The sequence below is a fragment of the Oncorhynchus tshawytscha genome, linkage group LG17 (genome assembly GCF_018296145.1).
Source record: "Oncorhynchus tshawytscha isolate Ot180627B linkage group LG17, Otsh_v2.0, whole genome shotgun sequence".
Lineage (NCBI taxonomy): Eukaryota > Metazoa > Chordata > Actinopteri > Salmoniformes > Salmonidae > Oncorhynchus > Oncorhynchus tshawytscha.
In genome coordinates this window covers 11,113,249-11,135,086 of record NC_056445.1, presented here as the reverse complement: position 1 = coordinate 11,135,086, position 21,838 = coordinate 11,113,249, and the positions used below count along the sequence as shown (strand labels likewise).

General features: G+C 54.2%; 1 protein-coding gene across 5 annotated transcripts in view; it reads left to right on the top strand.

Annotated features, from left to right (window-relative positions):
• The window catches only part of LOC112216856 (dedicator of cytokinesis protein 4-like), a 162,294-nt gene that overhangs the window by 115,375 nt on the left and 25,081 nt on the right, over positions 1 to 21,838 (top strand). For all 5 annotated transcript variants that reach the window (XM_042300166.1, XM_042300163.1, XM_042300164.1 and 2 more), the window contains 3 exons: positions 3,863 to 4,029; positions 5,655 to 5,741; positions 6,307 to 6,483. In XM_042300166.1, coding sequence (XP_042156100.1) covers positions 3,863 to 4,029; positions 5,655 to 5,741; positions 6,307 to 6,483 — 431 coding nt within the window. The remainder of the gene's footprint in view (positions 1 to 3,862; positions 4,030 to 5,654; positions 5,742 to 6,306; positions 6,484 to 21,838) is intronic.

Genomic DNA, 21,838 nt, shown 5'->3' with positions numbered 1-21,838 from the left:
TCCAAGTGGTTGCACTGGTGTCTCCAAGTGGTCGCACTGGTGTCTCCAAGTGGTTGCACTGGTGTCTCCAAGTGGTTGCACTGGTGTCTCCAAGTGGTCGCACTGGTGTCTCCAAGTGGTCGCACTGGTGTCTCCAAGTGGTCGCACTGGTGTCTCCAAGTGGTCGCACTGGTGTCTCCAAGTGGGCGCACTGGTGTCTCCAAGTGGTCGCACTGGTGTCTCCAAGTGGTCGCACTGGTGTCTCCAAGTGGTCGCACTGGTGTCTCCAAGTGGGCGCACTGGTGTCTCCAAGTGGGCGCACTGGTGTCTCCATGTGGGCGCACTGGCGTCTCCATGTGGGCGCACTGGCGTCTCCAAGTGGTCGCACTGGCGTCTCCAAGTGGGCGCACTGGTGTCTCCAAGTGGTCGCACTGGTGTCTCCAAGTGGTCGCACTGGTGTCTCCAAGTGGTCGCACTGGTGTCTCCAAGTGGTCGCACTGGTGTCTCCAAGTGGGCGCACTGGTGTCTCCAAGTGGGCGCACTGGCGTCTCCATGTGGGCGCACTGGCGTCTCCATGTGGGCGCACTGGCGTCTCCAAGTGGTCGCACTGGCGTCTCCAAGTGGGCGCACTGGCGTCTCCAAGTGGGCGCACTGGCGTCTCCAAGTGGGCGCACTGGCGTCTCCAAGTGGTTGCACTGGTGTCTCCAAGTGGTCGCACTGGTGTCTCCAAGTGGTCGCACTGGTGTCTCCAAGTGGTCGCACTGGTGTCTCCAAGTGGGCGCACTGGTGTCTCCAAGTGGGCGCACTGGCGTCTCCATGTGGGCGCACTGGCGTCTCCATGTGGGCGCACTGGCGTCTCCAAGTGGTCGCACTGGCGTCTCCAAGTGGTCGCACTGGCGTCTCCAAGTGGGCGCACTGGCGTCTCCAAGTGGGCGCACTGGCGTCTCCAAGTGGGCGCACTGGCGTCTCCAAGTGGGCGCACTGGCGTCTCCAAGTGGGCGCACTGGCGTCTCCAAGTGGGCGCACTGGCGTCTCCAAGTGGGCGCACTGGCGTCTCCAAGTGGGCGCACTGGCGTCTCCAAGTGGGCGCACTGGCGTCTCCAAGTGGGCGCACTGGCGTCTCCAAGTGGTCGCACTGGCGTCTCCAAGTGGTCGCACTGGCGTCTCCAAGTGGTCGCACGGGCGTCTCCAAGTGGGCGCACTGGCGTCTCCAAGTGGGCGCACTGGCGTCTCAAGTGGGCGCACTGGCGTCTCCAAGTGGTCGCACTGGCGTCTCCAAGTGGTCGCACGGGCGTCTCCAAGTGGTCGCACGGGCGTCTCCAAGTGGTCACACTGGCGTCTCCAAGTGGTCGCACTGGCGTCTCCAAGTGGTGTCAACGCTCATTTATGTGTCTTCAAACATAAGTTGTTTTTTTTCTTCTCCTAGCTGTGCCGTTTAGGAACCAGAGCAAGCCCACTTGTAGTTGTTTGGATTGGAACGCAGCCCTGCATCCCCGCCATCCATCCCCGGGCGTCATTTGAAAGCTTTGTTCTATTACCAACATGATTAGCTTTCACAAAGCAACTTAGAGAAGCAGATCGTCATTTTGGTGGCGTAGAATGGAGTCACCAGTGCCTTCGGATGCAAGGTCCGCGGCAACAGTTCTTCACAATGAAACAAAGGCTCGTTCTGTTCAGAACGACACCCATGTCATATTTGTACTGTACATCAAACATAGTGATCATAAACGTTGAGACTGTCATATACTTCATGGGTTTTATGACATGGACTCACTCACAGGTGTTTTGGCTCGCTTGTATGACATTCAAGTGGTGTTTATTCGAAGCCTCAACGTGTCATCTTTAAAAAATACTTTGAGTCCTCTTTATTTACAGCATTTCTCTCACGCCGACAACCAAAACATTAGAAAAAGGTGCTGAATTAGCAGGGGGGATGGGGGCAAACGTCTCGTCGCGCGTGGTGCTCAAGTTCAGAACGGTTGTCAGTCAAAACCCTTACAAGCGCTCTGATGTCAGTGCCCAAATCGGCCATTTTCAACCCTTATACGGGCATAAGGGTAATGGGTTAAGCTGACTTGAACCATTACCTTAATGCCTAACTCTTGCGCCTAAAATATCATTTTTCCTTGTGGGGACTGGCAAAATGTCCCCACTTGTAAAAATGTTCCTTGTTTTACTATCCTTGTGAGGATGGTCCCCACAATGATAGTAAAACCACACACACATACACACACACACACACACACACACAGTGGTGCACTGCATCCCACATGTCTAGAAGGCCTAAATAATATGAATGAGATATTATACCAGACTGATAATTCCTTATGAATAAGGATATAAATACGAGTCATAATAGGAGTGTTTCCGAGCCCCGGAACCTGTTGGACTCTGGTTTTCTTATGCAGCGTACAGCCTTCCGTTACAGCATGTCGCTTATAGAGGAGCAAACCAAAGGTATGACTCCCTCCCTCTTGGTCCCGAGCCAGATCTCTGGCCCGTGCTGTAAATACATACAAGAGTGCTTAGTGAAGATCGCGATCGATCCCTTGATAAAAATGCGCAAGATGTCTGTAGGACGTGGCAGCCATCTTAATGATCCTCCGCTAGTGATTGATGGGACAGCTGTTCGGAAGAAGCCTCTCTCTCTCTCTCTCTCTCTCAGTGCGCTCTCTCTCTCTCTCTCTCTCTCTCAGTGCGCTCTCTCTCTCTCTCTCTCTCAGTGCGCTCTCTCTCTCTCTCTCTCTCTCTCTCTCTCTCTCTCTCAGTGCGCTCTCTCTCTCTCTCTCTCTCTCTCTCTGTGCGCTCTCTCTCTCTCTCTCTCTCTCAGTGCGCTCTCTCTCTCTCTCAGTGCTCTCTCTCTCTCTCTCTCTCTCTCTCTCTCTCTCTCAGTGCGCTCTCTCTCTCTCTCTCTCTCTCTCAGTGCGCTCTCTCTCTCTCTCTCTCTCTCTCAGTGCGCTCTCTCTCTCTCTCTCTCTCTCTCTCTCAGTGCGCTCTCTCTCTCTCTCTCTCTCTCAGTGCGCTCTCTCTCTCTCTCTCTCTCTCTCTCAGTGCTCTCTCTCTCTCTCTCTCTCTCTCTCTCAGTGCGCTCTCTCTCTCTCTCTCTCTCTCAGTGCGCTCTCTCTCTCTCTCTCTCTCTCTCAGTGCGCTCTCTCTCTCTCTCTCTCTCTCTCTCTCTCTCTCAGTGCGCTCTCTCTCTCTCTCTCTCTCTCTCTCTCTCTCTCTCTCTCTCTCTCTCTCTCTCTCAGTGCGCTCTCTCTCTCTCTCTCTCTCTCTCTGTGCGCTCTCTCTCTCTCTCTCTCTCTCTCTCAGTGCGCTCTCTCTCTCTCTCTCTCTCTCTCTCTCTCTCTCTCTCTCTCTCTCTCAGTGCGCTCGCTCTCTCTCTCTCTCTCTCTCTCTCTCTCTCTCTCTCTCTCTCTCTCTCTCTCTCTCTCTCTCTCTCTCTCTCTCTCTCTCTCTCTCTCAGTGCGTGCGTGTCTGTCGTCTGTTCTGTGTGTGACTTTTCTCCAAGTGCAATTAGAGCAGACAAGGCCCCTCAAATAGCATTAGCGTACAGCTTTGTTATCCTCATGTGTCGTTAATCATTGAGGTTCCTGGACCCATGCCCGTCCCTATTTATATCTATGGGCTGACGAGCTCTCCCTGCACTACACTGACACAGGCCAGTCCTGCTGCCAATGGGAATGTGTTGTGATATAGTGTGGGGTGGACATTCAGATAAATGGCTACAGGATGTGATTAGTGGAAAGGATGTATTCACACAGGAATTGGATGGATAGACCTGTGGAACCAGGGAAGGGGGGGGGGTTGCATGTGCTTGCGTTCATGTGTGTATGTGTGTTTTGTCCAAGCTATTGTATGCATCCTTGACGTGCCGGCCCAGACCTACAGATCTATGCGGTGAGCCCCATCCCAGAGAGCCAGGACGTGCTGCAGAGAGACGGAGTGGCTGACAACATCAAGAGCTTCTATAAGGTCAACCACATCTGGAGGTTCAGATACGACAGGCCGTTTCACAAGGGCACCAAGGACAAGGAGAATGAGTTCAAGGTGGGGGGGGCACGCAGTGGTTGCACACGAGAACTCCCCTCTGTGCCTTTCTGTTTCTCTCTCTCTTTGCCTTTTTGTTTTGCTCATCTCGTCATATTATCTCACCTTTCTGGACTTGTTAGTGTCGTCCTTTGATGTCTACCACACATCGTCTCCTTACTCACTTTCCCTCCCTCCCTCCCTCACAATATCTCGTCCTCCCTCTCTCCGCTCTCTTGTTTATTGAGTGGTTGTGTGGGTGGCTCATGGTCTTCCTCTCTGTATACTGGTGTGTTCAGGTGTTGTTTAATTCACAGTCCTACTAAATCTACTCCTGAGCTAGGAGAGGCTGAAACTATGGTTACGGTTCAATCACTCAAAAGACAACCCCCTCATCCACTTACCCTCGCCTTGTGCCCTTGGGGGAATCCCCGTCTCCGTCTTGGAGGGCGGTCCAAATGATTAGCCCGAGCAACGGACGTTTGCAACGTAAGTCCCTCAGCCCTCGTCTTCAGTCGGCTTTGCGAATGTACAGTTACGTTCACTCCGCTAAGAAAAGTTAAAAACAACATCAATGGAGAAGTTAACATACAAGCGTAAGTAAAAACGAATGCAAATACATTAGACATTTTTGCTAGTAAAAGATCAATTTTTTTGGGGACATTGTAGAAATAAAAAATGTCCCTTCTTAAGTTCCAGCTAGGCAGGCTAATGTTATTTAAATAATTCATTTGCTAGCGATCATACAGTTGGCGTATATTAATAATGATATATTTAATATAAGTATACATACACTCATATTTGACTGTAGCGCATATAAAGCACCCAACAAGCCACCGGTGGCTGAAAACACAATCGTCGCGGGATGAACGAGTGAGGAATTTCCTGCCAAGGGGCGCTCCATTTAAAAATCATTCCTTCCTCCATCGCGAGGTCATGATACCTCATCAGAAGTGTCCACTTCATTTGACGGCTGAGGGGATAGGGGGTGTCTTTTTTTAAGCGTTTGAACCGCAGCCATGGAGCTCAGTCTAAATATCGTCAACTCCAGACTCCACCCACCCACGCTCACTCAATCTCCATTCGTTAACCATCAGGTTTATGAAATGGATATCATCATGTCATATCGTACTGAGGTTTAGCTTTCCCAGCTGTCTCTTTTAGGTCTACTTAATGCCTGAGAAACACTGTTCAGGCCAGGTAAATTTGACATTTAATATGAAGGAATATGAAGTAGCATGAATCGGTTCCGTGTTGATTATGATCTTGTAAAAGGATGGACCGAAAAATGCAATTTGGTTTCTAAACGAATTGTGGGTTCAAGGAAAGGTATTAGTGGAATATATCAGAGTCGGACAGTTTTAGTTCATTTAATGAGGTGACACGGCGTCAGTTGTAGATCGGCGTAGACGGTTGCTATGAGGACTCTGTTTCCATGAGGATGTGTAGTACTCGGACGTTCTATGAGCCAGTGTCTACACGTCATATATTAAGAGGAGAGAAAAGCAGTGTTTTGTGCTGCTCAGATGTGTGGGTGAATGTTTTCCGACCAGTATATTGCCAGCATTAACATGAAGTGTGTGTGTGCCTGCCTGCGCATGTCCATGCGTGTGCTAATGTGTGGGTGGGTGTGTGTGTATTTTCAGAGCTTGTGGGTCGAGAGGACCTCACTAACCCTGGTCCAGAGCCTGCCAGGAATCTCCAGATGGTTTGAGGTAGAGAAGAGAGAACTGGTGAGTCTCTTAACACTCCTTCAATAACCCCCTCATATTAACCCCATTCACGACACCCTGCTCAATGTTGACCCTGCTATGTTCTAACTTTGCGGAGAGCCCCACTGAGCTCCCTGAGCGTAGGCCTATATCAAAGGGGCATTTCATCTCCAGCACCACCCCGACATCAACAGCTTTGAAAACTGTGCTTTTCTATGATTTGTAGTAAAAAATATATATGGGTAGATAAGTGTTCCCAATGATTGTGAATGATTGTGAAATGTCCCTTTAAGAGAAGGGTGAACGTTATTCATAATATTCATGAGATTCATAATTATAATGTTACTCTGGAATTTATGAAGGATCAAGCTGCGTACGGAAGGCTGTGTATTAGAGAGATGGTGTGTGTGTGTGTGTGTGTGTGTGTGAGAGAAAATGCATTGTGTTTATGTAGCCTGCCTTATTTTGTGTTTCTTGTCTCTACCTATACACACTCTGTGCGTGTGTGTGTTGAATCTCTACATAGAGTTAAGCATATGTCTGTATATATACTCATACCTTACCACCCTGTGTTCTCCTCCTCTAGGTGGAAGTGAGCCCGTTGGAGAATGCCATCGAGGTGATTGAGAACAAGAACCTGCAGTTGCGGATGCTGATCGCCCAGTGCCAGAGCAGGCAGATGCAGAACATCAACCCCCTCACCATGTGCCTCAACGGGGTCATCGACGCCGCCGTCAACGGGGGGCTCGCACGCTACCAAGAGGTCAGAGGGCAATGATGATGTCCCTGGCTTACATTGGTCACTCAGTATTGTGTGGAGATATTGCCTGGGCTTGCTAGATCTGCAGTCTGCCTTATGTGTTTGTTTAAAGAGAGCACTGACAGAGACACAGAGCGATAGACAGACGCAGACAGACAAAAAGACAGGGAGAGATAGACAGACAGACGAAGACAGACAGAGGCAGGGACGGACGGAGGCAAGGACGGACAGACGGAGGCAGGGACGGACAGACCGACACACAGAGACGGACAGACAGACACACGGGGACAGACAGACAGACGGACAGACGGAGACGGACGGACAGACAGACACACGGAGACGGACGGACAGACAGAAACACGGAGACGGACGGACGGACAGACAGACACACGGAGACGGACGGACAGACAGACACACGGAGACGGACAACACAGACACACGGAGACGGACGGACAGACAGACACACGGAGACGGACACAGACAGACACGGAGACGGACGGACAGACAGACACACGGAGACGGACGGACAGACAGACACACGGAGAGACGGACAGACAGACAGAGACAGACAGACACGGAGACAGACACACGGACAGACAGACAGACAGACAGACACACGGAGACGGACAGACAGACAGACACACGGAGACGGACGGACAGACAGACACACGGAGACGGACGGACAGACAGACACACACGGAGACGGACGGACAGACAGACACACGGAGACGGACGGACAGACAGACAGGAGACGGACGGACGACAGACACACGGAGACGGACGGACAGACAGACACACGGAGACGGACGGACAGACAGACACACGGAGACGGACGGACAGACAGACACACGGAGACGGACGGACAGACAGACACACGGAGACGGACGGACAGAGACAGACACACAGACACACGGAGACGGACGGACAGACAGACACACGGAGACGGACGGACAGACAGACACACGGAGACGGACGGACAGACAGACACACGGAGACGGACGGACAGACAGACACACGGAGACGGACGGACAGACGGACAGACAGACACACGGAGACGGACAGACAGACACACGGGGACAGACACACGGGGACAGACAGACAGACACACGGGGACAGACGGAGACGGACAGACAGACACACGGAGACGGACGGACAGACAGACACACGGAGACGGACAGACAGACAGACACACGGAGACGGACAGACAGACAGACACACGGAGACGGACAGACAGACACACAGAGACGGACAGATAGACAGACAGACACACGGAGACGGACAGACAGACACACGGCGACGGACGGACAGACAGACACACGGAGACGGACGGACAGACAGACACACGGAGACGGACGGACAGACAGACACACGGAGACGGACGGACAGACAGACACACGGAGACGGACGGACAGACGGACAGACAGACACACGGAGACGGACAGACAGACACACGGGGACAGACAGACACACGGGGACAGACAGACAGACACACGGGGACAGACGGAGACGGACAGACAGACACACACGGAGACGGACGGACAGACAGACACACGGAGACGGACAGACAGACAGACAGACACGGAGACGGACAGACAGACAGACAGACACACGGAGACGGACAGACAGACACACGGAGACGGACACGGACAGACAGACAGACACACGGAGACGGACAGACAGACACACGGAGACGGACAGACAGACAGACAGAGAGACGGAGACGGACGGACAGACAGACACACGGAGACGGACAGACAGACAGGCGGACAGACAGACACACGGAGACGGACGGACAGACGGACAGACACACGGAGACGGACGGACAGACACACGGAGACGGACGGACAGACACACGGACAGACAGACAGACCGGAGACGGAGGACGGACAGACAGACAGACAGACGGAGACGGACGGACAGACAGACAGACGGAGACGGACGGACAGGCAGACAGACAGACAGACGGAGACGGACGGACAGACAGACACACGGAGACGGACGGACAGACAGACACACGGAGACGGACGGACGACACACAGAGACGGACGGACAGACAGACACACGGAGACGGACAGACAGACACACGGAGACGGACGGACAAACAGACACACGGGGACAGACGGACAGACAGACACACGGGGACAGACGGACAGACAGACACACGGGGACAGACAGACAGACACACGGGGACAGACAGACAGGACGGACACAGACAGGGAGACGGACGGACAGACAGACACACGGAGACGGACGGACAGACAGACACACGGAGACGGACAGACAGACAGACACACGGAGACGGACAGACAGACAGACAGACACACGGAGACGGACACAGATAGACAGACAGACACACGGAGATGGACAGACAGACACACGGAGACGGACGGACAGACAGACACACGGAGACGGACGGACAGACAGACACACGGAGACGGACGGACAGACAGACACACGGAGACGGACGGACAGACAGGAGACACAGACAGACAGACACACGGAGACGGACGGACAGACAGACACACGGAGACGGACGGACAGACAGACACACGGAGACGGACAGACAGACACACGGAGACGGACAGACAGACAGACAGACACACGGAGACGGACAGACAGACACACGGAGACGGACGGACAGACAGACACACGGAGACGGACGGACAGACAGACAGACACACGGAGACGGACAGACAGACAGACAGACACACGGAGACGGACAGACAGACAGACAGGAGACGGACGGACAGACAGACACACGGAGACGGACGGACAGACAGACGGACAGACAGACAGACAGACGGACAGACAGACACACGGAGACGGACGGACAGACACACGACAGAGACGGACGGACAGACAGACAGACACACGGAGACAGACAGACAGACACACGGAGACGGACGGACAGACAGACACACGGAGACGGACAGACAGACAGACACAGGAGACGGACAGACAGACGACGGACAGACAGACACACGGAGACGGACGGACAGATGGACAGACACACGGAGACGGACGGACAGACACACGGAGACGGACAGACAGACACACGGAGACAGAGACAGGGCAGACACACGGAGACGGACAGACAGACAGACACACGGAGACGGACAGACAGACAGACACACGGAGACAGACAGACAGACAGGGAGACGGAGACGGACGGACAGACAGACACACGGAGACGGACGGACAGACAGACACACGGAGACGGACGGACAGACAGACACACGGAGACGGACGGACGGACAGACAGACAGACACACGGACGGAGACGGACAGACAGACACACGGAGACGGAGAGACAGACAGACACACGGAGACGGACAGACAGACAGACACACGGAGACGGACAGACAGACAGACACACGGAGACGGACAGACAGACAGACAGACACACGGAGACGGACGGACAGACAGACAGACAGACACACGGAGACGGACAGACAGACAGACACACGGAGACGGACAGACAGACACACGGAGACGGACAGACAGACACACGGAGACGGACAGACAGACACACGGAGACGGACGGACAGACAGACACACGGAGACGGACAGACAGACAGACAGACAGACGGAGACGGACAGACAGACACACGGAGACGGACAGACAGACAGACACACGGAGAGACGGACGGACAGACCGACACACCAGACAGACACACGGAGACGACACAGACACACGGAGACGGACAGACAGACAGACAGACACACGGAGGCGGACAGACAGACAGACAGACAGACACACGGAGACGGACAGACAGACACACGGAGACAGACAGACAGACACACGGAGACGGAGACAGGACACACGGAGACGGAGACAGACACACGGAGACGGACGGACAGACGGAGACACACAGACAGACACACGGAGACGGACAGACAGACACACGGAGACGGACAGACAGACACACGGAGACGGACGGACAGACAGACAGACACACGGAGACGGACGGACAGACAGACAGACGACAGACACACGGAGACGACAGACAGACAGACACACGGAGACGGACGGAGACAGACAGACGGAGAGACGGACAGACAGACACAGACGGAGACGGACGACAGACGGAGACAGACACGCGGGAGACGGACGGACAGACACACGAGACGACGGACAGACAGACACAGACACACACGGAGACGGACGGACAGACAGACACACGGGGACAGACGACGGACGGACAGACAGACAGACACACGGAGACGGACGGACAGACAGACACACGGAGACGGACGGACAGACAGACACACGGAGACGGACGGACAGACAGACACACGGAGACGGATGGACAGACAGACACACGGAGACGGACGGACAGACAGACACACGGAGACGGACGGACAGACAGACACACGGAGACGGACGACGGGAGACGGACAGACAGACACACGGAGACGGACGGACAGACAGACACACGGAGACGGACGGACAGACAGACACACGGAGACAGACAGACGGACAGACGGACAGACAGACACACGGAGACGGACAGACAGACACACGGAGACGGACAGACACACACACACGGGACAGACAGACAGACACACGGGGACAGACGGAGACGGACAGACAGACACACACGGAGACGGACGGACAGACAGACACACGGAGACGGACAGACAGACAGACACACGGAGACAGACAGACAGACACACGGAGACGGACAGACAGACAGACAGACACACAGAGACGGACAGATAGACAGACAGACACACAGAGACGGACAGACAGACACACGGCGACGGACGGACAGACAGACACACGGAGACGGACGGACAGACAGACACACAGAGACGGACGGACAGACAGACACACGGAGACGGACGGACAGACGGACAGACAGACACACGGAGACGGACAGACAGACACACGGGGACAGACAGACAGACACACGGGGACAGACGGAGACGGACAGACAGACACACGGAGACGGACGGAGACAGACAGACACACACGGAGACGGACAGACAGACAGACACACGGAGACGGACAGACAGACAGACAGACACACGGAGACGGACAGATAGACAGACAGACACACGGAGACGGACAGACAGACACACGGAGACGGACAGACAGACAGACAGAGAGACGGAGACGGACGGACAGACAGACACACGGAGAGGACGGACAGACAGACACACGGAGACGGACGGACAGACAGACACACGGAGACGGACAGACAGACAGACGGACAGACGGACAGACAGACAGACACACGGAGACGGACGGACAGACGGACAGACACACGGAGACGGACGGACAGACACACGGAGACGGACGGACAGACACACGGACAGACAGACAGACCGACGGAGACGGACAGACAGACAGACAGACAGACGGAGACGGACGGACAGACAGACAGACGGAGACGGACGGACAGGCAGACAGACAGACAGACGGAGACGGACGGACAGACAGACACACGGAGACGGACGGACAGACAGACACACGGAGACGGACGGACAGACACACAGAGACGGACGGACAGACAGACACACGGAGACGGACAGACAGACACACGGAGACGGACGGACAGACAGACACACGGGGACAGACGGACAGACAGACACACGGGGACAGACAGACAGACAGACACACGGGGACAGACAGACAGACGGACAGACGGACGACGGACGGACAGACAGACACACGGAGACGGACGGACAGACAGACACACTGAGACGGACAGACAGACAGACACACGGAGACGGACAGACAGACAGACAGACACACGGAGAGGACAGATAGACAGACAGACACAGACACACGGAGATGGACAGACAGACACACGGAGACGGACGGACAGACACACGGAGACGGACGGACAGACAGACACACGGACGGACAGACAGACACACGGAGACGGACGGACAGACAGACACGGAGACGGACGGACAGACAGACACACGGAGACGGACGACAGACACACGACACACGGAGACGGACGGACAGACAGACACACGGAGACGGACGGACAGACAGACACACGGAGGACAGACAGACACACGGACAGACAGACACACGGAGACGGACGGACAGACACACACGGAGACGGACGGACAGACAGACACACGGAGACGGACGGACAGACAGACACACGGAGACGGACAGGACAGACAGACACACGGAGACGGACAGACAGGAGACGGACACAGACAGACACACGGAGGACGGACAGACAGACACACGGAGACGGACGGACAGACAGACACACGGAGACGGACGACAGACAGACAGACACACGGAGACGGACAGACAGACAGACAGACACACAGAGACGGACAGACACGACGGACAGACACACGGAGACGGACAGACAGACACACAGACACACGGAGACGGACAGACAGACACACGGAGACGGACGGACAGACAGACACACGGAGACGGACGGACAGACAGACGGACAGACAGACAGACAGACGGACAGACTGACACACGGAGACGGACGGACAGACACACGGAGACGGACGGACAGACAGACACACGGAGACAGACAGACAGACAGACACACGGAGACGGACGACAGACAGACACACGAGACGGACAGACAGACAGACAGACACACGGAGACGGACGGACAGACAGACAGACGGACAGACGGACAGACAGACACACGGAGACGGACACGGACGATGGACAGACACACGGAGACGGACGGACAGACACACGGAGACGGGACAGACAGACACACGGAGACACGGAGACGGACAGACACACGGAGACGGACAGACAGACAGACACACGGAGACGGACAGACAGACAGACACACGGAGACAGACAGACAGACAGACGACAGACAGACGGAGACGGATGAACAGACAGACACACGGAGACGGACGGACAGACAGACACACGGAGACGGACGGACAGACAGACACACGGAGACGGACGGACAGACAGACAGACACACGGAGACGGACAGACAGACACACGGAGACGGAGAGACAGACAGACACACGGAGATGGACAGACAGACAGACACACGGAGACGGACAGACAGACAGACACACGGAGACGGACAGACAGACAGACAGACAGACACACGGAGACGGACAGACAGACAGACAGACACACGGAGGAGACGGACGGACAGACAGACACACGGAGACGGACAGACAGACACACGGAGACGGACAGACAGACACACGGAGACGGACGGACAGACAGACACGGACGGAGACGGACGGACGGACAGACAGACACACGGAGACGGACGGACAGACAGACAGACACGGGAGACAGACAGACACACGGAGACGACAGACAGACAGACAGACACACGGACAGACAGACACACGACAGACAGACAGACACACGGAGACGGACGGACAGACAGACACACGGACACGGACAGACAGACAGACACACGGAGACGGACGGACAGACACGACACACACACGAGGACGGACGGACAGACAGACACGGACACACGGACGGAGACGGACGACAGACAGACACACGGACGGACAGACAGACAGAGACGGACAGACAGACAGACAGACACACGGAGACGGACAGACAGACAGACAGACAGACACACGGAGACGGACAGACAGACACACGGAGACGGACAGACAGACACACGGAGACGGACGGACAGACAGACACACGGAGACGGACGGACAGACAGACACACGGAGACGGACGGACAGACAGACAGACACACGACGAGACGGACAGACAGACAGACAGACACACGGAGACGGACAGACAGACACACGGAGACGGACAGACAGACAGACACACGGAGACGGACGGACAGACCGACACACCGAGACGGACAGACAGACACACGGAGACGGACAGACAGACAGACGGACAGACGGACAGACAGACACACGGAGACGGACGGAGACAGACGGACAGACACGCGGAGACGGACGGACAGACACACGGAGACGGACGGACAGACACACGGAGACGGACGGACAGACAGACACACGGAGACGGACAGACAGACACACGGAGACAGACAGACGGGGGACGGACAGACAGACAGACAGACAGTCGGAGACGGACGGACAGACAGACAGAGAGACGGAGACGGACGGACAGACAGACACACGGAGACGGACGGACAGACAGACACACGGAGACGGACAGACAGACAGACACACGGAGACGGACGGACAGACACACGGACGGACGGACAGACACACGGACAGACAGACAGACACCGACGGAGACGGACAGACAGACAGACAGACACACGGAGACGGACAGACAGACACACGGAGACGGACGGACAGACAGACACACAGAGACGGACGGACAGACAGACGGACAGACGGACAGACAGACAGACAGACGGACAGACTGACACACGGAGACGGACGGACAGACACACGGAGACGGACGGACAGACAGACACACGGAGACAGACAGACAGACACACGGAGACGGACGGACAGACAGACACACGAGACGGACAGACAGACAGACAGACACACGGAGATGGACAGACAGACAGACGGACAGACGGACAGACAGACACACGGAGACGGACACGGACAGATGGACAGAGACACACGACAGACACGGAGACGGACGGACAGACAGACACGGAGACGGACAGACAGACACACGGAGACAGACGGACAGACACACGGAGACGGACAGACAGACACACGGAGACGGACAGACAGACAGACACACGGAGACAGACAGACAGACAGACAGACGGAGACGGACGGACAGACAGACACGGAGACGGACGGACGGAGACACGGACGGACGGACAGACAGACACACGGAGACGGACGGACAGACAGACACACGGAGACGGACGGACAGACAGACAGACACACGGAGACGGACAGACAGACACACGGAGACGGAGAGACAGACAGACACACGGAGACGGACAGACAGACAGACACACGGAGACGGACAGACAGACAGACACACGGAGACGGACAGACAGACAGACAGACACACGGAGACGGACAGACAGACACACGGAGACGGACGGACAGACAGACACACGGAGACGGACGGACAGACAGACACACGGAGACGGACGGACAGACAGACACACGGAGACGGACGGACAGACAGACACACGGAGACGGACGGACAGACAGACACACGGAGACGGACAGACAGACAGACGGAGACGGACAGACAGGAGACGGACAGACAGACAGACAGACACACGGAGACGGACAGACAGACACACGGAGACGGACAGACAGACACACGGAGACGGACAGACAGACAGACACACGGAGACGGACGGACAGACAGACACACCGAGACGGACAGAGAGACAGACACACGGAGACGGACAGACGGACAGACAGACACACGGGGACAGACGGACAGATGGACAGACAGACACACGGAGACGGACGTACAGACGGACAGACACGCGGAGACGGACGGACAGACACACGGAGACGGACGGACAGACACACGGAGACGGACGGACAGACAGACACACGGAGACGGACAGACAGACACACGGAGACAGACAGACAGACAGGACGGACAGACAGACGGAGACGGACGGACAGACAGACAGACAGACAAGAGAGACGGAGACGGACGGACAGACAGACACACGGAGATGGACGGACAGACAGACACACGGAGACGGACAGACAGACACACGGACAGACAGACAGACCGACGGACGACGGACAGACAGGAGAGACACAGACAGAGACGGAGACGGACAGACAGACAGACAGACAGACAGACGGAGACGGACGGACAGACAGACACACGGAGACGGACGGACAGACAGACACACGGAGACGGACGGACAGAGACACAGAGACGGGCGGACAGACAGACACACGGAGACGGACAGACAGACACACGGAGACGGACGGACAGACAGACACACGGGGACAGACGGACAGACAGACACACGGGGACAGACAGACAGACAGACACACGGGGACAGACAGACAGACACACGGGGACAGACAGACAGACGGAGACGGACGGACAGACAGACACACGGAGACGGACGGACAGACAGACACACGGAGACGGACGGACAGACAGACACACGGAGACGGACGGACAGACAGACACACGAGACGGACGGACAGACAGACACACGGAGACGGACAGACAGACAGACACACGGAGACGGACAGACAGACAGACACACGGAGACGGACAGACAGACAGACACACGGACGAGACGGACAGACAGACAGACAGACAGACACACGGAGACGGACAGATAGACAGACAGACACACGGAGATGGACAGACAGACACACGGAGATGGACAGACAGACACACGGAGACGGACGGACAGACAGACACACGGAGACGGACGGACAGACAGACACACGGAGACACACGGACAGACAGACACACGGAGACGGACGGACAGACAGACACACGGAGACGGACGGACAGACAGACACACGGAGACGGACGGACAGACAGACACACGGAGACGGACGGACAGACAGACACACGGAGACGGACGGACAGACAGACACACGGAGACGGACGGACAGACAGACACACGGAGACGGACGGACAGACAGACACACGGAGACGGACGGACAGACAGACAGACACACGGACAGACAGACAGACACACGGAGACGGACAGACAGACAGACAGACACACGGAGACGGACAGACAGACAGACACACGGAGACGGACGGAGACAGACACACGGAGACGGACGGACAGACAGACACACGGAGACGGACGGACAGACAGACACACGGAGACGGACAGACAGACAGACAGACACACGGAGACGGACAGACAGACACACGGAGACGGACACACAGACACACGGAGACGGACGGACAGACAGACACACGGAGACGGACGGACAGACAGACACACGGAGACGGACAGACAGACAGACAGACACACGGAGACGGACAGACAGACACACGGAGACGGACAGACAGACAGACACACGGAGACGGACGGACAGACAGACACACGGAGACGGACGGACAGACAGACGGACAGACGGACAGACTGACACACGGAGACGGACGGACAGACAGACACACCGAGACGGACAGACAGACAGACAGACACACGGAGACGGACAGACAGACAGACGGACAGACGGACAGACAGACACACACGAGAGACGGACGGACGGACGGACAGACACACGGAGACGGACGGACAGACACACGGAGACGGACAGACAGACAGACACACGGAGACAGACAGACAGACAGACAGACTGAGACGGACGGACAGACAGACACACGGAGACGGACGGACAGACAGACACACGGAGACGGACGGACAGACAGACACACGGAGACGGACGGACAGACAGACAGACACACGGAGACGGACAGACAGACACACGGAGACGGAGAGACAGACAGACACACGGAGACGGACGGACAGACAGACACACGGAGACGGACAGACACACGGAGACACACGGAGACGGACGGACAGACAGACACACGGAGACGGACGGACAGACAGACACACGGAGACGGACGGACAGACAGACACACGGAGACGGACGGACAGACAGACACACGGAGACAGACGGACAGACACATAGAATAAGGAGTTCCTTCAGACACTTTCAAGGGCATATAAATCACACATTACATTGAAATATTTCCTTCAAAATACATACAGTAGTTAATGTCCTGAATCTCTGTACTGTAAATGAAGTGTTGAATGAAGCCTTTATTTCTTTTCCAAATCCATCACGGAGTGCTATACCGTCCGAGTTATAATCACTCCTTTTCAAGGAGACCTCCGGCGGCAGCCAGCGTACTGTGTGTACTGTACAGTGGCTCTCGGTTGCTTAGCAACTTCACATTATCACTACAGCTAGCCATATTGAGTTTGCAGCGAGGCTTAAGAGGGCCAAGTTAGCAGGGGTCTGCTCTCCTCATGACCGCCACTACCTCTCACCTCTATTAAAACTGGCGGTGGAGATGATGAGATGATGCTAGAGATGAGGATGTTGTAGGAAATGAGTTTGACCCAGGGAGAGAATAGCTAGGTTAGCTACGGTTGTGTTTGCTCAAAGCCCACCTGTTGCTGCTTGAAGTACATTATCTGCCAGAGCTTTGATCCAATAGGCTCATTGTATGAAGGATATGATGATATACGATTCTGCAGAATCTATAGACTACATGACGTGACTGTTTTAGATCCAGTAGGTTTCATGTACATATTCAATGATATTCAATTTATACATTTTATAAATGTCATTTCAAGTGTGTACGATAGAGAGAGATAATGGTGATCTATATACTGTCCATGAAGGCAATGAGAATAGTAGGTTTCATGTACATATTCAATGATATTCAATTTATACATTTTATAAATGTCATTTCAAGTGTGTACGATAGAGAGAGATAATGGTGATCTATATACTGTCCATGAAGGCAATGAGAATAGTAGGTTTCATGTACATATTCAATGATATTCAATTTATACATTTTATAAATGTCATTTCAAGTGTGTACGATAGAGAGAGATAATGGTGATCTATATACTGTCCATGAAGGCAATGAGAATGTCATACATGCGCATTTTGTCTGCCTAATGCTCCATGGTATTGACGTGGAGTTCTCTTGAGGAGAATTACACACAATACAGCATAAATCAGTTCCTTTTATTAGGATAACGCAATTGACTTTTATGCCAATTTGTTCAGCCATAAATGAAGCCGATATCAGCATTCATATTTCGATTTATTGCTCATGGTTCTAGTTCCAGCCCCGAAGGAGAATCCAGCCTGATTTAATATCTATTTATTGCTCATGGTTCTAGTTCCAGCCCCGAAGGAGAATCCAGCCTGATTTAATATCTATTTATTGCTCATGGTTCTAGTTCCAGCCCCGAAGGAGAATCCAGCCTGATTTAATATCTATTTATTGCTCATGGTTCTAGTTCCAGCCCCGAAGGAGAATCCAGCCTGATTTAATATCTATTTATTGCTCATGGTTATAGTTCCAGCCCCGAAGGAGAATCCAGCCTGATTTAATATCTATTTATTGCTCATGGTTATAGTTCCAGCCCCGAAGGAGAATCCAGCCTGATTTAATATCTATTTATTGCTCATGGTTATAGTTCCAGCCCCGAAGGAGAATCCAGCCTGATTTAATATCTATTTATTGCTCATGGTTATAGTTCCAGCCCCGAAGGAGAATCCAGCCTGATTTAATATCTATTTATTGCTCATGGTTATAGTTCCAGCCCCGAAGGAGAATCCAGCCTGATTTAATATCTATTTATTGCTCATGGTTCTAGTTCCAGCCCCGAAGGAGAATCCAGCCTGATTTAATATCTATTTATTGCTCATGGTTCTAGTTCCAGCCCCGAAGGAGAATCCAGCCTGATTTAATATCTATTTATTGCTCATGGTTCTAGTTCCAGCCCCGAAGGAGAATCCAGCCTGATTTAATATCTATTTATTGCTCATGGTTATAGTTCCAGCCCCGAAGGAGAATCCAGCCTGATTTAATATCTATTTATTGCTCATGGTTATAGTTCCAGCCCCGAAGGAGAATCCAGCCTGATTTAATATCTATTTATTGCTCATGGTTCTAGTTCCAGCCCCAAAGGAGAATCCAGCCTGATTTAATATCTATTTATTGCTCATGGTTATAGTTCCAGCCCCGAAGGAGAATCCAGCCTGATTTAATATCTATTTATTGCTCATGGTTATAGTTCCAGCCCCAAAGGAGAATCCAGCCTGATTTAATATCTATTTATTGCCGCCGTTTCATCTTTAATTGAGGTTTTATAATGATTCACAATGTCACTTGACACTTGGAGTTTCTCCTCCAATCTCAAGTCCAACCAGCACCAGAGGGAAGTATAATTTGATGCAAATATTGATTATTTTTCCACCCTTGGCTAAGTGTTTCAGACCATATTATTCATACAGCCGGTTCACTGAGACCGAATAAGTCCCTTTTTTTCCTTTGAATGTATATTTCTGTGGCATTTGGACTATCTCTCACACCAGTTCTTTCGGGTCAAATCGACCCTGGCGTTCACAGCGTCACAGCAGGGGTCGTGAAGCTGTGTCCTGTGTCGAGGATAACAATCGGGAGATGAGCGTGCTACTGTAGCCTAGCTAGCGCTGTTATATTGTTCTCAAGCGTCATGGTAGAGGTTGCCTCGCACACTCGGATGTTAGACACAGATAAGACCATGCCTGTTTGGGAGGGGGCTTTGAAGTAAGCAGTGAGCTCCTCTCCCCTTTGAGTCTTGAGTCCCCCCCAATCCCCTCTCCCGCTCTCCCATATCTCACTCTGTCTCTTTGGAGATAGCCCCCCACAAAGACCTTGTAAAGGAGACCAAACCCTGCTTTCTCCTTTGGCTCTCTCTCCACAGAAGATTTTTAAAGAGATTTTGAGTTGAGTTGATGTTTATTTTGTTGTGACGCAGTTTAAAAAGCCTTGGCTCTCATCTTCACTCATCTCAAGAGTTGCAATATCAACATGAGGGAATTAATGTATGATCAAAATGATGTAACATGTTTACATTATGAATATTATTTCTTCCTTTTTGTCTTTTGCCCACAAAAAGACAGTCCGACACAGTCTGACACACAGTCTGACGCACAGTCTGACGCACAGTCTGACACACAGTCTGACGCACAGTCTGACGCACAGTCTGACACACAGTCTGACACACAGTCTGACGCACAGTCTGACCGCCTGACGCACAGTCTGACGCACAGTCTGACGCACAGTCTGACCGCCTGACACACAGTCTGACCGCCTGACGCACAGTCTGACGCACAGTCTGACCGCCTGACGCACAGTCTGACGCACAGTCTGACCGCCTGACGCACAGTCTGACGCACAGTCTGACCGCCGCGCACAGTCTGACCGCCTGCACAGTCTGACCGCCTGACGCACAGTCTGACCGCCTGACACAGTCTGACCGCCTGACGCACAGTCTGACCGCCTGACACAGTCTGACCGCCTGACGCACAGTCTGACCGCCTGACGCACAGTCTGACCGCCTGACGCACAGTCTGACCGCCTGACGCACAGTCTGACCGTCTGACGCACAGTCTGACGCACAGTCTGACCGCCTGACGCACAGTCTGACGCACAGTCTGACCGCCTGACGCACAGTCTGACGCACAGTCTGACCGCCTGACGCACAGTCTGACCGCCTGACGCACAGTCTGACGCACAGTCTGACGCACAGTCTGACCGCCTGACGCACAGTCTGACGCACAGTCTGACGCACAGTCTGACGCACAGTCTGACCGCCTGACGCACAGTCTGACGCACAGTCTGACGCACAGTCTGACGCACAGTCTGACCGCCTGACGCACAGTCTGACGCACAGTCTGACGCACAGTCTGACGCACAGTCTGA